At 51.0% G+C, this 16,585-nt stretch overlaps 1 protein-coding gene across 1 annotated transcript in view; it reads right to left on the bottom strand.

Moving 5' to 3' along the window:
• The window catches only part of erbb4b (erb-b2 receptor tyrosine kinase 4b), a 94,858-nt gene that overhangs the window by 15,349 nt on the left and 62,924 nt on the right, over nt 1-16,585 (bottom strand). The window contains exons 17-20 of the mRNA XM_084688485.1: nt 15,314-15,446; nt 13,508-13,630; nt 12,687-12,785; nt 9,580-9,765 (exon numbers count right to left, since the gene is read on the bottom strand). Of these exons, the coding sequence (XP_084544611.1) occupies nt 9,580-9,765; nt 12,687-12,785; nt 13,508-13,630; nt 15,314-15,446 (541 nt within the window). The remainder of the gene's footprint in view (nt 1-9,579; nt 9,766-12,686; nt 12,786-13,507; nt 13,631-15,313; nt 15,447-16,585) is intronic.

Below are 16,585 nucleotides of genomic sequence, written 5' to 3'. Positions count from 1 at the left end.
GGGGTGGGGGTGACGGAATACCAATGGGCATCTGGGACCGTTGTGAGCAGGTGAAGGGGGGGGGTGGGGTCAAAGGGGGAGGATGCAGAGTTTAGTAGATCTTCTGTAGACCTTCTCACACAGGCACTGCTGCATTGGCATCCGCACAAAGAAGTAGGTAAACAGCTGGCTATCTCACACACACACACACACTTGAGGAGGCTTGAGGAGGTCAAAGAGAAGCAGCACACACAGGCGGATACGGCCCGGAAGGAGACACCAGCGCATACATAGAGAGAGAGCCCCCTCTCCCTCAGCCGACCCATCTGTCAGACTGGCGGCAGTCTCTCTCGCTCTCTCTCCATCTCTCCGTGTCTCTTTCTTTCCCTTCCACCCTCCTCTCCCCCCTCCCCTCCCTCTAGGATGAGGTCATGGTCAGAGCAGAGCTGGACCTGTGTCAGTGACCCATATACAGCCAGGGCACATGGACAGCCTGCCTGCACACAACACATGCCACCCTGCCCTGCTGCCAGGTTCAGGAGCCTCAGGGAGGCCGGACTGTGATCCACGACATACGCCAACACGTGACCTTGTCGTGGAAGGCCTGCCCGTGCCTAGCGCCTGGCATGGGGCGAGGGGGGCACCAGATGGGCCTAGTAATGTGTTTGGCATGTGCGAGGCGTGATGTGCACCTCACTCCTGCAGGTGACACTACCGAATGTGTGTGTGTGTGTGTGTGTGTGTGTGTTTGGGCAAGAGGAACTTCATTAACAGCACTGCAGGGGCTTTAGGGGTACAGGATCCAAGGAGAACTATAAACCACAACTGAAACAAAAAGGCTTTCTGTTCAATTTACAATAAACAATAAACATTTTACTGTATGTACGATATTTATGATACGTATGACTCTTTCCAGACCAACAATAATAAAGTCAACAGACATATAGGAAGCCCCAAGCTCAGTAAACAGAAAACCCCAAAAAATCGATTCAATCTTTCAAAGGAGGAAAAACAGATTTCAGTATTAAACACTGGTATTTTGGTCAGCAGAATATGGAGAACTCTCTTGTCCAGGCTACTCGTAGCCATGGAGACCTGACCATCACTTTGAATTACTTGGTGACTGGGGGGTGACAGTGTGTGTGTGTGTGTGTGTGTGTTTTATGGGGATTGGTAGTTGGAGACAGAAGGTGGAAGGATTTAGGTGGTGAAAAATCTGCAGTGCTAAAATCATACTTCATCATGTCTGGGGTTTCACGAATGAACAACATATTTCACCTCACCGGCCATTCATAATCCGTTTTTGGGGGGTTTGAAATGAAAGCAAGAAACCATAAGCCCAGCATGTAGGCTATTCATGAAAAAGGGAAGCACAACATGTTTTTTTAAATTTAATCACACAGCATATGTCTAATTCCAAGTGTAAATGTTTACCAAAGAATGCATCTAAAGCAAGGCCTTACCCCAGCTCCTCATTTAAAAAAAGCCCTGAAGAATGCACACAGTGTTGCAGCTTTAACCAACCCTCTCAGAATAGACTGCCCCTAGTGGCAGAGCAGTACAACTGATCCAGGACACATGACTTATACTGTACTTTTATGCCCCTGATACTCATCTCACCAACCCAGTTGAGGACTCTGGCGGTGCACTTGATTGAACCAGTCAGACACAAACGGAGAGGTCCGTGACATGCTGAATAGAAGGCAATCAAAATCAAGCACACACCCTGATTTCAAAATAAGTCCATATTCAAGCCAGGTCCTCCATGCTACTCGCAGAGGCAATAGAGATGATTTCCAATCTCTCCTCACTCCATAGAGTGGTAGAGAGGGGCAAGGAAATGTTTCTCGCGCGCATTTCTTTTTCAGCCAACGTCAATCACGATGTGCTGTTTACTCCCGGCCCCTCCTTTTAACACGGCTACTTGCAGCTAATTGGGCCGTGAGCTTCACAATTTACAGCTCAATTTGTCAGGCCTTAGAGTTGGCTCTGTGAGCCGCCGGTGACGCCTTGTCAGCGCTTAGGGAGAGCGCAGAGAACGGGCCTTCAGGGAGGGGGAAAACAGAACCGCAGCCTGGTAGAAGATGAAAGGAGGGAGTCCATTAACGGCCTCTTTAGGATGTGGAATAATTAACTATAATAAAGAAATGATAATAATGATGAGAATCACTGGGACTGTCATCAGAGTGCTATCTGAGTGGGGTGTAATGAGAGTATTATCATCTGTGAGCCGTGAGTGATCTGTGGAAATGAAGGCGTTGGGCAACCCCCAGGTTGATGCATTTACGGGGAGTCTGCATGCATGTGTATGTACCTGTGTGTGTGTGTGTGTGTGTGTGTGTGTGTGGGGGGGGGAGGGGGGGGGCAGTAAAAGCCAGACAATCTCCTCACGTACAGCGTCATCATGTGATTAGGCTGCTTTCATTAGAGGGAGGCTGTGTGCCCATCCATATAACCATAGGTAATGAGGCCCACGCGCCCGGCGCGCTCTTCCACAGCATACGTGTCTGCAGGTCGCTCGGCGGATACGTGGGGGGGAGATATCTGGAGTGGAACACGGCGCTGCCTTCAGACCAGCTCCCTCTCTCCCTCCCAGCCTGTCCTAAGGCCGCTGGGTCCAGCAGGTCGGCTGTTTGCTCATTCTGTGGGGACTTGCATCCTCAGGCCACAGTAAATAATACACACCTGTCTGCTCCCGGTGAGCCGTGTGAGTACGTGTGTGTGTGTGTGCGTGCGTGGGTGTTAGCCTAGACGAGGGTGGAGTGGAGAAGCAATCGACATTGCAGGGCACTCTCTCTTTGCTCCGGGGGGGTAGGCAAGGGCTGTGCAGACAGACAGACAGACAATGGACTAACTGAAAGCCAGATGGATGAAGCCAAGGGCAGACGGGCAGGCGGACAGACATGAGGACAGAGAACCTCTGGTTGGTCCGGGGGGGGGGAGCGCACCAGGCTCAACAAAGGGGGTAATGAGGGGGTGTAGGTGGCGGAGGGGGGGTGGGGGGGCGTTGGTGGCATGATAACAGGCTAACAGTGAGCGGCTGCTGATCTGACACGGAGGAAAGCGGGGGAGACACGTCCACCAGCGCTCCCTATCTCTCTGCTCCCTCCGGCAGGGCGTGGCGGAGGAGACGAGAACCAGCGCAACCTTGAGCTGTGATGAGCCAGGAGGCACCTGGGAGAGGCTGGGCGATAGTGCTCCTGTGCATAATATCCACCGAGTGGGACTGGGCACATCGAAAATTGCAGTCAAAGTTGGGGATTTGAAAACAAAGTAGCTGGTACAACTTCTCACCAGAGACAGTCAGAACCTAATTCCATCTTTTCTGATTGGCTCGACTCATCCGATGGGTTATCTCCGAATGGCGGTTTAGCCGAGGAGCAGAACTGTGAGTTGAACTGTGTGACTGGAGGGAGGGGAGGCAGGTGAGAGAAAGAGGGGGGGGGGGGAGACTCACACAAATGGAAACAGCCCTGACAGCGTTCTGTTGATCCCTAAGGCTCCGAGCCAATCAACGTACAGACACAGCCAATTCAGTCACCACTCCACGAACACTCTAAACATACCCATGGGCACGAGCATGCCAAAATGTAGAGAAAGTAGAGAGAGAGAGAGAGAGATATAGAGAGAGAGAGAGACGGCTAGACAGCAGAGAGAGAGAAATAATAAAAGGAGACAGTGTGATAGGTAGAGGGAGGGGGGTGAGAGAGAGAGATGGAGGGTGAGGGTGAAAGAGAGAGATAGAGAGAGATAGAGAGATAGAGAGATAGAGAGAGAGAGAGAGAGAGAGAGAGAGAGAGAGAGAGAGAGAGAGAGAGAGAGAGAGAGAGAGAGAGAGAGAGAGAGAGAGAGGGATAGACAGCAGAGAGAGAGAGAAATAATAAAAGGAGACAGTGTGATAGGTAGAGGAAGGGGGGTGTGAGAGAGAGAGAGAGAGAGAGAGATAGAGAGAGAGAGAGAGAGAGAGAGAGAGAGAGAGAGAGAGAGAGAGAGAGAGAGAGAGAGGGAGAGGGAGAGGGAGAGGGAGAGAGGGAGAGGGACTTTAGATGCAAGGCCATGTTTGTCTCTCCCATATCCGCACACCTCAACACGGCAGATGGCAGGCTGCCGTAAATATGGCCGACTTGACCCAATGAAACAGCTAAACAATCAGCCGAACCCATTATTGTTTACGACGAATTGCACTGCGGCCGATACGGCGAGGCTGACAGCGTTAAACCACAGAAACGCACGCTCACAGCACTCAACTTTGATTGCTTTCTTTGCAATCACCGTTTATAATTCAGGAGATATTATCTTGAGGCCGAGCCATTGAATGTCGCGCGGTTTGTGGATGGCCTGTTAAATGTGTTTAAGGGCTTGCTCGTTCCCTCATCAAGGTCCCACCGTACCTCAGCACTGGGTGCCCTGGTCATGGGTTCGATAATGAAGACACGCACACACGCACACACACACACACACACACAGGGAGATAAACGCACACGTTCACTCTCACAACCAGGCAGGTGTATGTATGGAGAATTTGATTCAAGAGGAAGCCATGAAGAGAACACAAAGTGGAGGACAGATGTGTCGTGCGTGTGTTTGTGAACTAATTCGAAGCACAGTCGCACAGCTCACACTATCTTCCTCTTCCGCCCAGGTGTGAGCCTACGAGACGTGCATACAATGAACACGGCTCGGCCCGTGAAGTAGGACTGAGACACGTCAGGGACGAGGACGAGGAAGAGGAAAGGCCGGGAAACAGCCCGCCGACGGATCTTCTTCGCTCCAACAGGTTGGGACTCCCTGAGGTTATGCAAACTCTTTATCCTGCAGAGGCGCCACCGTAATTACCTTTGTGAGGAGGCAATTGATCCTGCCATCTCAACCAGAGAAGAAGAGCTGCACACATCTAACCTTGTTAATTAGGGAGGAAAACGGCCCCCGTTTTAACTCGGTAATGTAATTATGTGACAAGTACCCCTTTCTCCCTCGGGTGGATTCATGTGTGCAGGTGAGCATGTATGATATGTATCTGTGTGCGTGCTCGAGAGGGAAGGATACAGCGACGGAGAGATACACAGAGAGAGAGAGATCAAGGAACCCCCGACGGGGAGAGTGAAAGTGAGAGTTGAAGGGTTGAGGGGATAAAGCAGAGAATCGAAAACAAGTGTGAGCTTCTGTGAGCGTGTTGGTTTGTGCGAACACGTGTGTGTGTGTGTGTGTGTGTGTGTGTTTGTGTGTGCGCGTGGCGTCATTCCTGCGGTCTGTCATTTGTCTTTGCTGTCTCAGTGTGCCACCTATGACAGGGCCCTCATCTATTGTGTGACCTGCCTCAGTCCCCAATTGCCCTTGCACCCTACCTGCACTCATCCATCTTAAGCTAGTGTGCGGATTTCTATCTGTGTGTGTGTGTGTGCCCGCAAGAGCAACAGAGACCGAAATACAGGCCATGTTTACAGTGTATGAGTTCGAAACATCTCACGGTTCTTTATTCATACGGGTTGTACTTAGGATTTACTCATGCCTGCTGTATCAAAGACGGAGCTTTTCTTTCATTCAATGGCTTCAGGGAAGGACAGACACATGCAGGCTTCCTAGTACTCTGCAGCGTTCGCAGAAGAGCATCCGTTGGATGAAACACTGTTGTTTTGTCTTTGTTCTCTAAAGTATCCTTATGGAGAGATCTTCATCTCGGAGAAGTGAAGGAGTTATGCTGAAAGTGCACTGGAACTGAAGGTAAACAACACCATGTTTCCTTGTTCAGGGAGAGTGACTGTCAGGGTCTCGACAGGAACATTAAGTACAGATTGTGATAAAAGCTGCAGTGATAATTGCGAGGAAGGAGGGGGGGGGGGGGTCGAGGTTGGGGGGTGTACTTGTCAGTGGGACATATCTAAGGCCAGTATCAAAGGCCTGCTGTGCTCTGATCCATGTCCTCTGGGATGAGATCCGAGCAAGGGGATTCCACCCCTCCCTTTAGAATAGAGAGAGAGAGAGAGAGAGAGAGAGAGAGAGAGAGAGAGAGAGAGAGAGAGAGAGAGAGAGAGAGAGAGAGAGAGAGAGAGAGAGAGAGGGAGAGCTAGCAAAAGACACAAGAGCAAGACTGAGCAAAAGCTGATAGCTTATGGGAAACTAGTGATGTGACAGACAGACAAACAGACAGAGAGACAGACAGACTGGGTGACTGACAGAAGCTAGACAGAGACAGACAGACAGACAGACAGACAGACAGACAGACAGACAGACAGAGGCAGCCAGAGGGACACTGGGTGTACAGTATGTAATGAGGTGGTGTGGAATGTTTGCATAGTTTGGGGGTATGGTTTGCACAGGGAAATGACCCTGAGGATCACTGAACCTACAGTACACACACACACACACACACACCCACACACACACACACACACACACACACACACACACACACACACACACACACACCGACAATCACACACATCAGAAGCTATATGGCAGGATAGAAGTCAGGAGCAGATTTCTGTACATTAATTCAGACTCACCCCCCTACTGCATTCAAACCACCATGCTGCACTGTAGCTAGACTTGGCACAATGGAACATTTAGGACTAGTTTAGCAGTTTAACAAGTCCACTGTGGCACAGTGCACCACAGTAGTCATGTGATTGTATTAGCTGTACACACCCCAGAAAACACAAAGACAAAAGGTAAAGAATAGAAGTAGAGGGGAAAAAGGATGCAAGGCCTTGTCTGTGTGCATGGAACTCAGCTATGTGTGTACAGATGTGTGGATCACACAACTATTTGTGTGTGTGTGTGCATCTGTGCATGTATGTGTGTGTGTGTATGTGTGTGTGCACATGTGTGTGTGTGTATGTGTGTGTGTGTTTGTGTGTGTGTGTGTGTGCATCTGTGCATGTATGTGTGTGTGTGTGTATGTGTGTGTGCACATGTGTGTGTGTATGTGTGTGTGTGTGTGTTTGTGTGTGTGTGAATGTGTGTGTGTGCATGTGTGTTCCTTGCAGGTTTTTCTCATGCCTTTGACCCATTACCGGTTGTCTCTGAGGGCCGACTAATCACAATACAACCAGCTGTAGAAACAGCAACACAGTACCTGGGCTAAACAACAAACACTAGATATGTGTAATAGGACGCTTGTTAATAATGTATTATCATAGCTACCATTTATGAATAATACATAACAGTGTTGTTGACAGGTATTCACAGCAGGAGTATATTTATTTGTGTATGGACACAGAACCACAAATCTGGCTTTTTCACACAGCCATTTGTGGGTTATGATAAATTGCCATACGGGGCATATATGCTGTTTCTCAGCATGATACAACTAAATATATAGTCGGAGTTGTTATAAATATTAATGTAAATACACCCTTATTGGGGCATAATCATAAGTGCATTCCTTTTCAAACTTTAACCGATGGATGATAACTTTACCAAGGATACTACCACCTACAGACCCCAACAGCAGAGAGAGAGACAGAGAGAGAGAGAGAGAGAGAGAGAGAGAGAGAGAGAGAGAGAGAGAGAGAGAGAGAGAGAGAGAGAGAGACAGAGAGAGAGAGAGAGAGAGAGAGAGAGAGAGACAGAGAGAGAGAGAGAGAGAGAGAGAGAGAGAGAGAGAGAGAGAGAGAGAGAGACAGAGAGAGAGAGAGAGAGAGAGAGAGAGAGAGAGAGAGAGAGAGAGAGAGAGAGAGAGAGAGAGAGAGAGAGAGAGAGAGAGAGTGCATGTGTGCAACAGACATATTTGTCTAAGATATTAAATCTTGGGTCTCAGGAGTGGGTCTGGATGGCTGGCTGGGTGACCTTTCTGTTTTCTCAAGACTTTTAGCCATCAGAAACAAACGCATACACACACACGCACACACAAATACACACACACGTACACAGTCCTCCACTCCAGCCAGTATCAATCATACAAGCTCTCTGCCATTCCAACTTCAACTTCTCATCTTCAAATGTGTTAAGGTTATACTGGGCTAAAATGGACGGGGGTGACAAGGCTGCCTGCCAGCCTGTCTGCCTGTCTGTCTGTCTGTCTGTCTGTCTGTCTGTCTGTCTGTCTGTCTGTCTACCTGCTTGTCTGCCTGTTAGTCTGTCTGTCTGTCTGTCTGTCTGTCTGTCTGTCTGCTTGTCTGTCTGTCTGTCTGTCTGTCTGTCTGTCTGTCTGTCTGTCTGTCTGTCTGTCTGTCTGTCTGTCTGTCTGTCTGTCTGCTTGTCTGTCTGTCTGTCTGTCTGTCTGTCTGTCTGTCTGCATGCCATCCCTCACCTCCCCCCGCCTGCCTGCCCTCCGAAGAAAAACATTACGTTTGAAAATCAGTCAAATAGACTACCTGCTTGTCTGCCTGTTAGTCTGTCTGTCTGTCTGTCTGTCTGTCTGTCTGTCTGTCTGTCTGTCTGCTTGTCTGTCTGTCTGTCTGTCTGTCTGTCTGTCTGTCTGTCTGTCTGTCTGCTTGTCGGTCTGTCTGTCTGTCTGTCTGTCTGTCTGTCTGTCTGTCTGTCTGTCTGTCTGCATGCCATCCCTCACCTCCCCCCGCCTGCCTGCCCTCCGAAGAAAAACATTACGTTTGAAAATCAGTCAAATAGACACAAACATCTTCATTTAACTTCAGTAGAGTCTCTAGTCATTCACTGGGCTCACAGCGAATTAGCTCCTAAATGTTTCAAAAGGCTGAGTCGGCAGGCAGGGGTGCTCTGAGGCAGCCAACACAGGGAACGTTACGTGAACAGGACTAGACATCAAAATGCCTAACAGCGCTGCTGAGGAAGCTGGGAGATCCTCCAACATGTTCATCTGGCGCAGAGCCCCGATCACTCCCATATACACTGGATATTACGTTCTGTTCGACGAGCAGAACCTCGAAGCTTGATAAAGAGATATACTGTATCAACACAGCACAGTCTGGTCCCATGTCAAAGGAAGGTGGGCGATGGAGTGAGGCGCGTCACATGTCTTCTAGACATTTCCGCACACGCTCCTGGAGCTGCAGAGTAAAGAGGCCCTGCGCAGACATTCGGCTCCGCCCCTCCCCACCCTCTCCCCCCCACCCCCAAACTTCAAAAGAGCATTCTGGAGCATCTGACGGAATATAAGCCTGTGTTGTGTCGTTGCCGTCGTGGTAAGCGGGCTTGTCTTTCTCTTTCTCGCAGACAGTGCTGCGTGTAGACCTGAGGTTGCTACAGAATCAGATTGTATGCACGCAAAGACATGTTCACACAAACACGCACGCTTTCTCGCTTTCACTGACACTTTCACAGAGGGAGACAGAGAGAGACAGAGACAGAGAGAGAGAGAGAGAGAGAGAGAGAGAGAGAGACAGAGACAGAGACAGAGACAGAGACAGAGACAGAGACAGAGACAGAGACAGAGACAGAGACAGAGACAGAGACAGAGACAAAGACAGAGAAAACAGGGTAAAACCTACACCGCCACGCACATGAAAGCTCCCAGGCAACTCAGCTTCCTCCCTTCCTCCACCATGGCTCCCACACATGGGCACCCGCACGCACCAAATCCATTCATTCAACTCGTCTATCGTGCGTCTCCAGACCAACACGTGGGGGTCTGGAGACCGCGCGGTTACAAGCTCTGAGGGGCGGGCGGCTGGGGGGCCTTACCTTGGCGATCTGGACACACCAGTTGAGGAGCAGCTGCGAGCCGATGTTGTCCTTGTGCTCGTGGACGTAGTCGAGCAGGCAGCCGTGGGGCATGAGCTGGGTCACCAGCTGGATGGTGGGGCTCAGGCACACCCCCAGCAGACGCACCAGGTGGGGGTGCTCCATGCTGGCCATGATCAAGGCCTCCTGGGGAAGACACACACCAACTAAGACCCTGGGGGAACCATACATACGGCACCAGATCACGGGGAGTTCAGTTTGGACCCGTCTGCATGATCTGGGTCGAGCAGACACACGCTAGACGGTCCACTTTTGTATACTTATAAATGTAGGCACACAGAAACACATGGCAACCCCGCACACACACACACACATACTCACACACAGGCACCGACACACACACACACACATTATTGCTCATCTCAGCCAGGCTAGTGAGCTATGATGATGTGTTAGATAGTTAGATAGCGAGCAGGCAGCTACGTTGCGCAATGCTGCTCTTGTCCGGGAGTGGATTTATGGCCGCCGCCGCACGCTGCTTGGATAATCCAATCCTGAGTTATCAGCTCCAGATCTATGACATCGCAGTGCATCGGTGCGATCTTAAATCAGGCCCTTTGTAAAGGAGAGACGAGCCCCTGCAGCTGCCCTGTACATTTACATGCCGGAGAGCTTCATCTATCACCATCACCCAGCCTGTGGTTAAAGCATCCCCACATAGATCGAGGGGTGTGTGTCCCTGCGTGTCTGGGTGTGTGTGTGTCCCGCGCGTCTGTGTGTGTGTCTCGTTGTGTCTGTGTGAGTGTGTGTGAGTGCCCCAGGCTCTCCTCTGATGAGTGCAAACACACACAAAGCACATGCAGTCAAACCGACATATGAGAGAGTTCGATTTGGATCGATCTGCCCTATGTGGATTTATCATGATGTGGCATGATAACAGTTCATAATATGCAGTGCGATATTAAGTAACAACGTGACAGAGCACCTACGTTGGAAACCAAAAACTATACCTACAACTATACCTCATTTTGCATTAACGTTGAGGAGAACGCACAACCACGTGAAAACACACACACACCAGGCGCACACATTCCAGATACCACGGAGGCACAACTCAGGACAGAAATTAAATTGAGGCAAACAAAACAAATTGGAGGGCACCATTTCCATAAACAATGGAGAGATAGCAATATGAAATGCAATTTCCAAGGTCGGACCACAAGGTTTTATATTGCAGTAATAAAGAAAAGCCCAGAGCAGTGCTTTGGCCTGGGAAAAGAATAACTCAAAGTGTCCTGTGAGTGCATGCATACGTACACCCCCACCCCCTACACACACACACACACACACACACACACACACAGACAGTTGCTGTAATGAGCATTCATCCTCCCGCTATGCGTTAGCCGCTGGAGGAAAACGCCGCGCCCGCTCATTGGCCAACCGTCGCCGGGGGCCACCGTTCACGTCCAATCTGGCAGCACGTGCTGCTGCGTTTTGATTGCTGCTTAGAGGAGGGAGCGCCGTGGCGCCGCCCAGCTGCACCCTCCGTGGCCGGGGCTGAGGGTCAGTGAGGAGGGCAGTTCCGGAGGCTCAGCCAGCCCGCTAGCCTTTCTATCAAGCCATCTTCCATGTGTCGCTGCTCCCCTTCCCTTCCCCCCCCCTCCTCCCCCAACCTCCTCCCTCTCTTCCCCCTTTCGGTTAACCCCTCTCGCTCAGTCAAAGACATCTGAAGGTCCTTCCCCCCCTCACGCTGGTCGTCCAGCTGACAGGGGCCCCTATCCCAGCTGCCCGGTGGCTACTGGCACGCGTGGAGGAGAGCTCATTAACGCGGAGGCCGGCTACTGGTGCACTGTGGGATACGCCCAGCCCCTGCTGCCGGCCATATCCGGGGGCTGTCACTTAGAACCCCTGCTACCCACACACACACACACAAGCACACACACACAAGCACACAAACACACACACACACACAAGTTCCTTCCAGCAGAAGTGTGGACACATGCATAGAGGACATAGTCCCAGAAGATGCCAGTCACACATGCATGCACGAATAGATCAATACACTCAGAGACCCTCTCTCTCTCTCTCTCTCTCTCTCTCTCTCTCTCTGTGTCTCTCTCTCTCTCTCTCTCTCTCTCTCTCTCTCTCTCTCTCTCACACGCTTTTAACTGTGACAAAAAAGCTATGCACACACTAACACACATGCTCATGTGTACACACACACACACACATCAAAGACAGCCTGAAGAAAAAGGACGAGAAAACACCCCCCTAATACAAACATGGTCTCTCCCAGTCAAACCTTGAGATAAAACACCACTCCTACTGTAGGATGCAATGAAGCTTCAACAGCTATGAGGATTTCATAGCTATTGCATCACCATATTGGGGATAGGATAATGTGATATGTCTTTTTTTTAAATACAGACATTTTCCCCCTTGAAATAGATGAGTGCTGAATGTTTCATGGAAGTGGGTCTTCAGGGACCCAGGGCCATGTGTGTCGCCCTGGGAGTGTGTGATCCGGGGAGCGTGTGTCCTGTGTCCTGTGTGTTGTGTCCTGTGTCCTGTGTCCTGTGTGTTGTGTGTTGTGTGTTGTGTGTTGTGTCCTGTGTGTTGTGTGTTGTGTGTTGTGTGTTGTGTGTTGTGTGTTGTGTCCTGTGTGTTGTGTGTTGTGTGTTGTGTGTTGTGTCCTGTGTCCTGTGTGTTGTGTGTTGTGTCCTGTGTGTTGTGTGTTGTGTGTTGTGTGTTGTGTCCTGTGTCCTGTGTGTTGTGTGTTGTGTTGTTTGGTGTGGTGCTGTGACCTGTGTTGTGGTGCTGTATGGGGGTTGTGTGTTGTGTGTATGGGGGTTGTGTGTTGTGCGTTGCGTGTTGTGCGTTGCGTGTTGTGCATTGCGTGTTGCGTGTTGTGCGTTGTGTGTTGTGTGTTGTGCTTTGCGTGTTGCGTGTTGTGCATTGTGTGTTGCGTGTTGTGTGTTGTGTGTTGTGTCCTGTGCGTTGTGTGTTGCGTGTTGCGTGTTGTGCGTTGCGTGTTGCGTGTTGCGTGTTGTGCGTTGTGTGTTGCATGTTGCGTGTTGTGTGTATGGGGCTCGTGTGACACTCACGTCCATGAACTCCACATTGGCCTTGGGGCCCGTGGTCTCGTTGAGGATCTTGATGGCAACGGGGATCTTCACTGTCTCACCCTCGGGAACCCAGATCCCCTGGAAAAGACACAGGAGAAGAAAGAGGAGGAGGAGCAGGAGGAGGGGAGGAGGAAGAGGAAGGGAGGAGAAAGAGGGAGAGGAGAGGAGGAGAATGGGGGGTTGAGTGCCTTCGCCTGCGAGAATGGCATCTCCCTGCAAACACAGTTCAGAAACAGGAGTGCTCTCATGCCTGCTATCTCTCCTCTCATCACTCCTTCGTTCTTCTCGTTAAACTCCCCTCTGTTTCCTTCTCTCCTGCTATCCTCCTCTGTCCCCCGCTCACAGTGAGTCTGAGCTGGTGGGTTCTTCCTCTTACATCTGCCCGCTCGCCTGTGGGGATCTCACTGACTATCTTTCATTTCCCTTCCTTCCTATCGCTCTCTCCTTTTCTTTCTCTCTCTCTCTCTCCTTTTCTTTCTCTCTCTCTCCTTTTCTTTCTCTCTCTCTCCTTTTCTCTCTCTCTCCTTTTCTCTCTCTCTCTCTCTCCTTTCTCTCTCTCTCTCTCTCTCTCTCTCCCTCTCTCTCTCTCTCTCTCTCTCTCTCTCTCTCTCTCTCTCTCTCTCTCTCTCTCTCCTCTCTCTCTGTCTCTCTCTCTCTTCCCTCTATCCTCCTTCTCGTGTCTTCATTTCCTGCCATTAACAAATGTGTCTTCTCTCATTTCATCATTTCGCCTGCCCCGTGCTCTCAATCCTAAGGCAGGTAAGTAAAACGGACACAGCGTGTGTACGCGAGTATGGTACCTTATAGACCGTGCCGAAGGCCCCCGAGCCCAGGATCTTGACCCTCTTCAGTTCTGTCTCTTTAAGGATGCGCAGCTGGGCTTGGTTGGGGGCGGTACCACTGGGGGTCAGGGGCTCCACCAGCTGTAGGGGCACATGATCCATTCTCACCGTCAGTCCGGCACAGGACCTTTCAGCAATACATCCCACTCAGTCTACCAATCGGTCCCACCGACCAACGTGACAATCAGTCAGGCAGTTGACCCCGGTGTGGATGTGAACCAGTGTAACATTGTGTTGGGAAGAAATATGAAAGAGAGGGAGCGGGAGGGTAGAAGGGAGAAAGAGATGAGAGGGCGGGGGAGACAGCAAGGAAGGGGGTGTATGATTGCCGAAGTTGAAGAGCAGTGCAGTGCAGGCTCTCATTGTTTCATTACCGTTGGAGTAGAGGGAGGGGTGCTGTGGGATGGAGAGCAAGGGAGGGGGAGGAAGAGGGTGGAGGACAGCAAAGAAAGCGGGGGGGTGGGGGGTTAACAGGGAAGGATGGAAGTTCGAGAAAGAGAGAGAGAGAGTGAAACAGAGAGAAAGAGAGAGAGAGAGAGAGAGAGAGAGAGAGAGAGAGAGAGAGAGAGAGAGAGAGAGAGAGAGAGAGAGAGAGAGAGAGAGAGAGAGAGAAAGGGAGCGAAAGAGGGACAGAGCGATTAAGGGAAGAGGAAAGAGAAAGAGAGCCGGGAGAGGGAGGGAGAGGGGATGAAAGAGAGAGAGGGAGTCAATCAGCCCTCCTCTCGGCCCTGTCCCCAGGCTCATCACGGACGTCTGATTAAAAAACAATAGCTGTTCTTCATTTAAATGGAATTCTAAATCAGCCGCTGAGGACTGAGTAAAGGAGAGGGGGGGGGAGGGGGGAGGAGGGAGAGAAGCACACACACAGACACACACAGGCCTCTCTTCTGCCCCTTGGAGCTGTCCACTAGCCCCGGTGCTGAAATATGGACGAGTGGAGAGCAGGGATAGGCAGGGCGCTGTCCACCAACCGGTGGTGCTGATGCTCCAACTGGACTAACCATATTCGGGGATACATCCGAACCGGTCCACGTTGAAACCGATGTCTCTTATTGAAGGAGGATGTGATTTTAATTCATGCTCACGAGCCTTTGTTTCTCAAGGCAAAACCAACCTTTCTCTATTCTCACAGACACACAGTCAATCCTGTTTGGCGTGAGTAACAGTGACACCAAGAGTGAGTGGGAACGAAAGCGTGATCAAACACTCTTATCAGCTTCTACACCTGGTCCTTCCTTTGGTCTAATGACACAAGCCTGGTCTAATGACACACGCTTGTACTCAAACAGGGCTTTGGCGAACAAGAAAGCCCTCTGCCGTTTCACCTTGCGATGGTCACAAAAGAAACGAGGTTTCGGGGTTCCATTCGTAGAGCCTCCTGTGTTCCTGCGCTGCCGAGGCCAAGCAAGAGGGAGAACACCAGCAGCTCTCAGCTCTGGATGCAGGTGCCGCAGGGTGCGGCGGTGCCTCGACCCAGACAGTTAGAGAGCACGCGAGTCACGAGCAGGAGAACGCTGGAGGGCGTGGCCACGAGGGAGGGGCAGGCGCTTGCATCGTACTAGGCGTCGCACGGGGGGCTTTGCGCCCGCTTTCGGTTGGAGGCGACGATGCCTTCAGCGGCAAAGAACCGTGTGGTTGTTTAGGGTTCGCAGTACCCTGCATGCTGGCTCGCCATCCTCTGCTTACACGTATAATGACACACATGATCACACACACACACACAGACACACACACAGACACACACTGGCAGAAGGGCCGGCTCACCTCGGTCTCCAGGAAGCGCCGCAGGGCTCTCTTCTTCTTGATGCTCATCCGGCGGACCGACACGGCAACACTCAGGCCCACTATGACCACCACGAACAGACCCCCGATCACCCCCGCAGCAATCAGGGGGGTTCTGAAGAGAGAGAGAGAGAGAGAGAGAGACAGAGACAGAGAGAGAGCAAAAGAGAGAGCAAAAGAGAGAGAGAGAGAGCAAAAGAGAGAGCAAAAGAGAGAGAGAGAGAGAGAGAGAGAGAGAGAGAGAGAGAGAGAGAGAGAGAGAGAGAGAGAGAGAGAGAGCAAAAGAGAGAGCAAAAGAGAGAGAGAGCAAGAGAGAAAGAGAGAGAGAAGGGGGGGGGGGAATATACAGTCAAAGAGACAGAGAGGCGAAGACAGTTGTTGTTGCTACAAAGACCATGACTAAATCCACTGCCCATGCCCTAACTACTGTTAAAAACAATATCATACTGAAATCGCAAAAAAAAACGCCTTGGGTCAGTAGCGGACTGGCCATCGGGAGCACCGGGAGGATTCCCGATGGGCTGAAGCACTTCTGGGCCGGAGGGCCGCTTGCCTTGTATTTTGAGCCCAATATGCAGCCCTTAGTGCCGCTTATACACAACAGGTACACTAACAGATCGAAAGCTAGCTAGAAGAGACTATATAAAGATGGAAAACCAGGCTAAGAAACGTCAACGTAATTACCTTCACTAGACGTGACTAAACGTTTGATCAACAATGACTATGTTTGTTTGTTTTACATAAAGCTCCCAAAAACTATTTTTCGCTCAAATTGCGCATCGCACAATCGCATTTAGCGTGAAAGTCCCTAACTAGCATCACATCAGGCACAGAATTTGCATGCATTAGCAGGGCGCTCGCTGTGGTGGTGTATACGGGACCGGTTCTGGTGGGCCGGTCTGGATCAAAGTCCAAGGCCCATTTTTACTCCCGGTCCGTCCCTGCCTTGGGTGCTTTCTACTTTACAGCCACCCTCACTAACTTAAGAGCCGTGACTCCAAACGCCCTCTCCAAAGTTGGCTCGGATCAAAGACAGCGAGAGGAACACAAGTGTCAGAGCAGATCCGAGGCAACACAGAGGATGCAGTCCTCTGAGATCCCTATCTCCAATAAGCTCAGCTTCAGTGGACCCCCTAACTGGAGGCAGCGCCGCAGATGAGCAGGGAGATGGAGCTCAACACCACTGTTCTCAGGCTTCATAACAGGCCTAATTTGACTGGGGGGGGGGGGGGCGGGGACCGGGACCGAGCCGAC

This window comes from Hypomesus nipponensis, chromosome 23 (assembly GCF_054491055.1).
Source record: "Hypomesus nipponensis isolate SF chromosome 23, ASM5449105v1, whole genome shotgun sequence".
Taxonomy (NCBI): domain Eukaryota; kingdom Metazoa; phylum Chordata; class Actinopteri; order Osmeriformes; family Osmeridae; genus Hypomesus; species Hypomesus nipponensis.
This window is presented reverse-complemented; position numbering and strand designations above follow the sequence as displayed.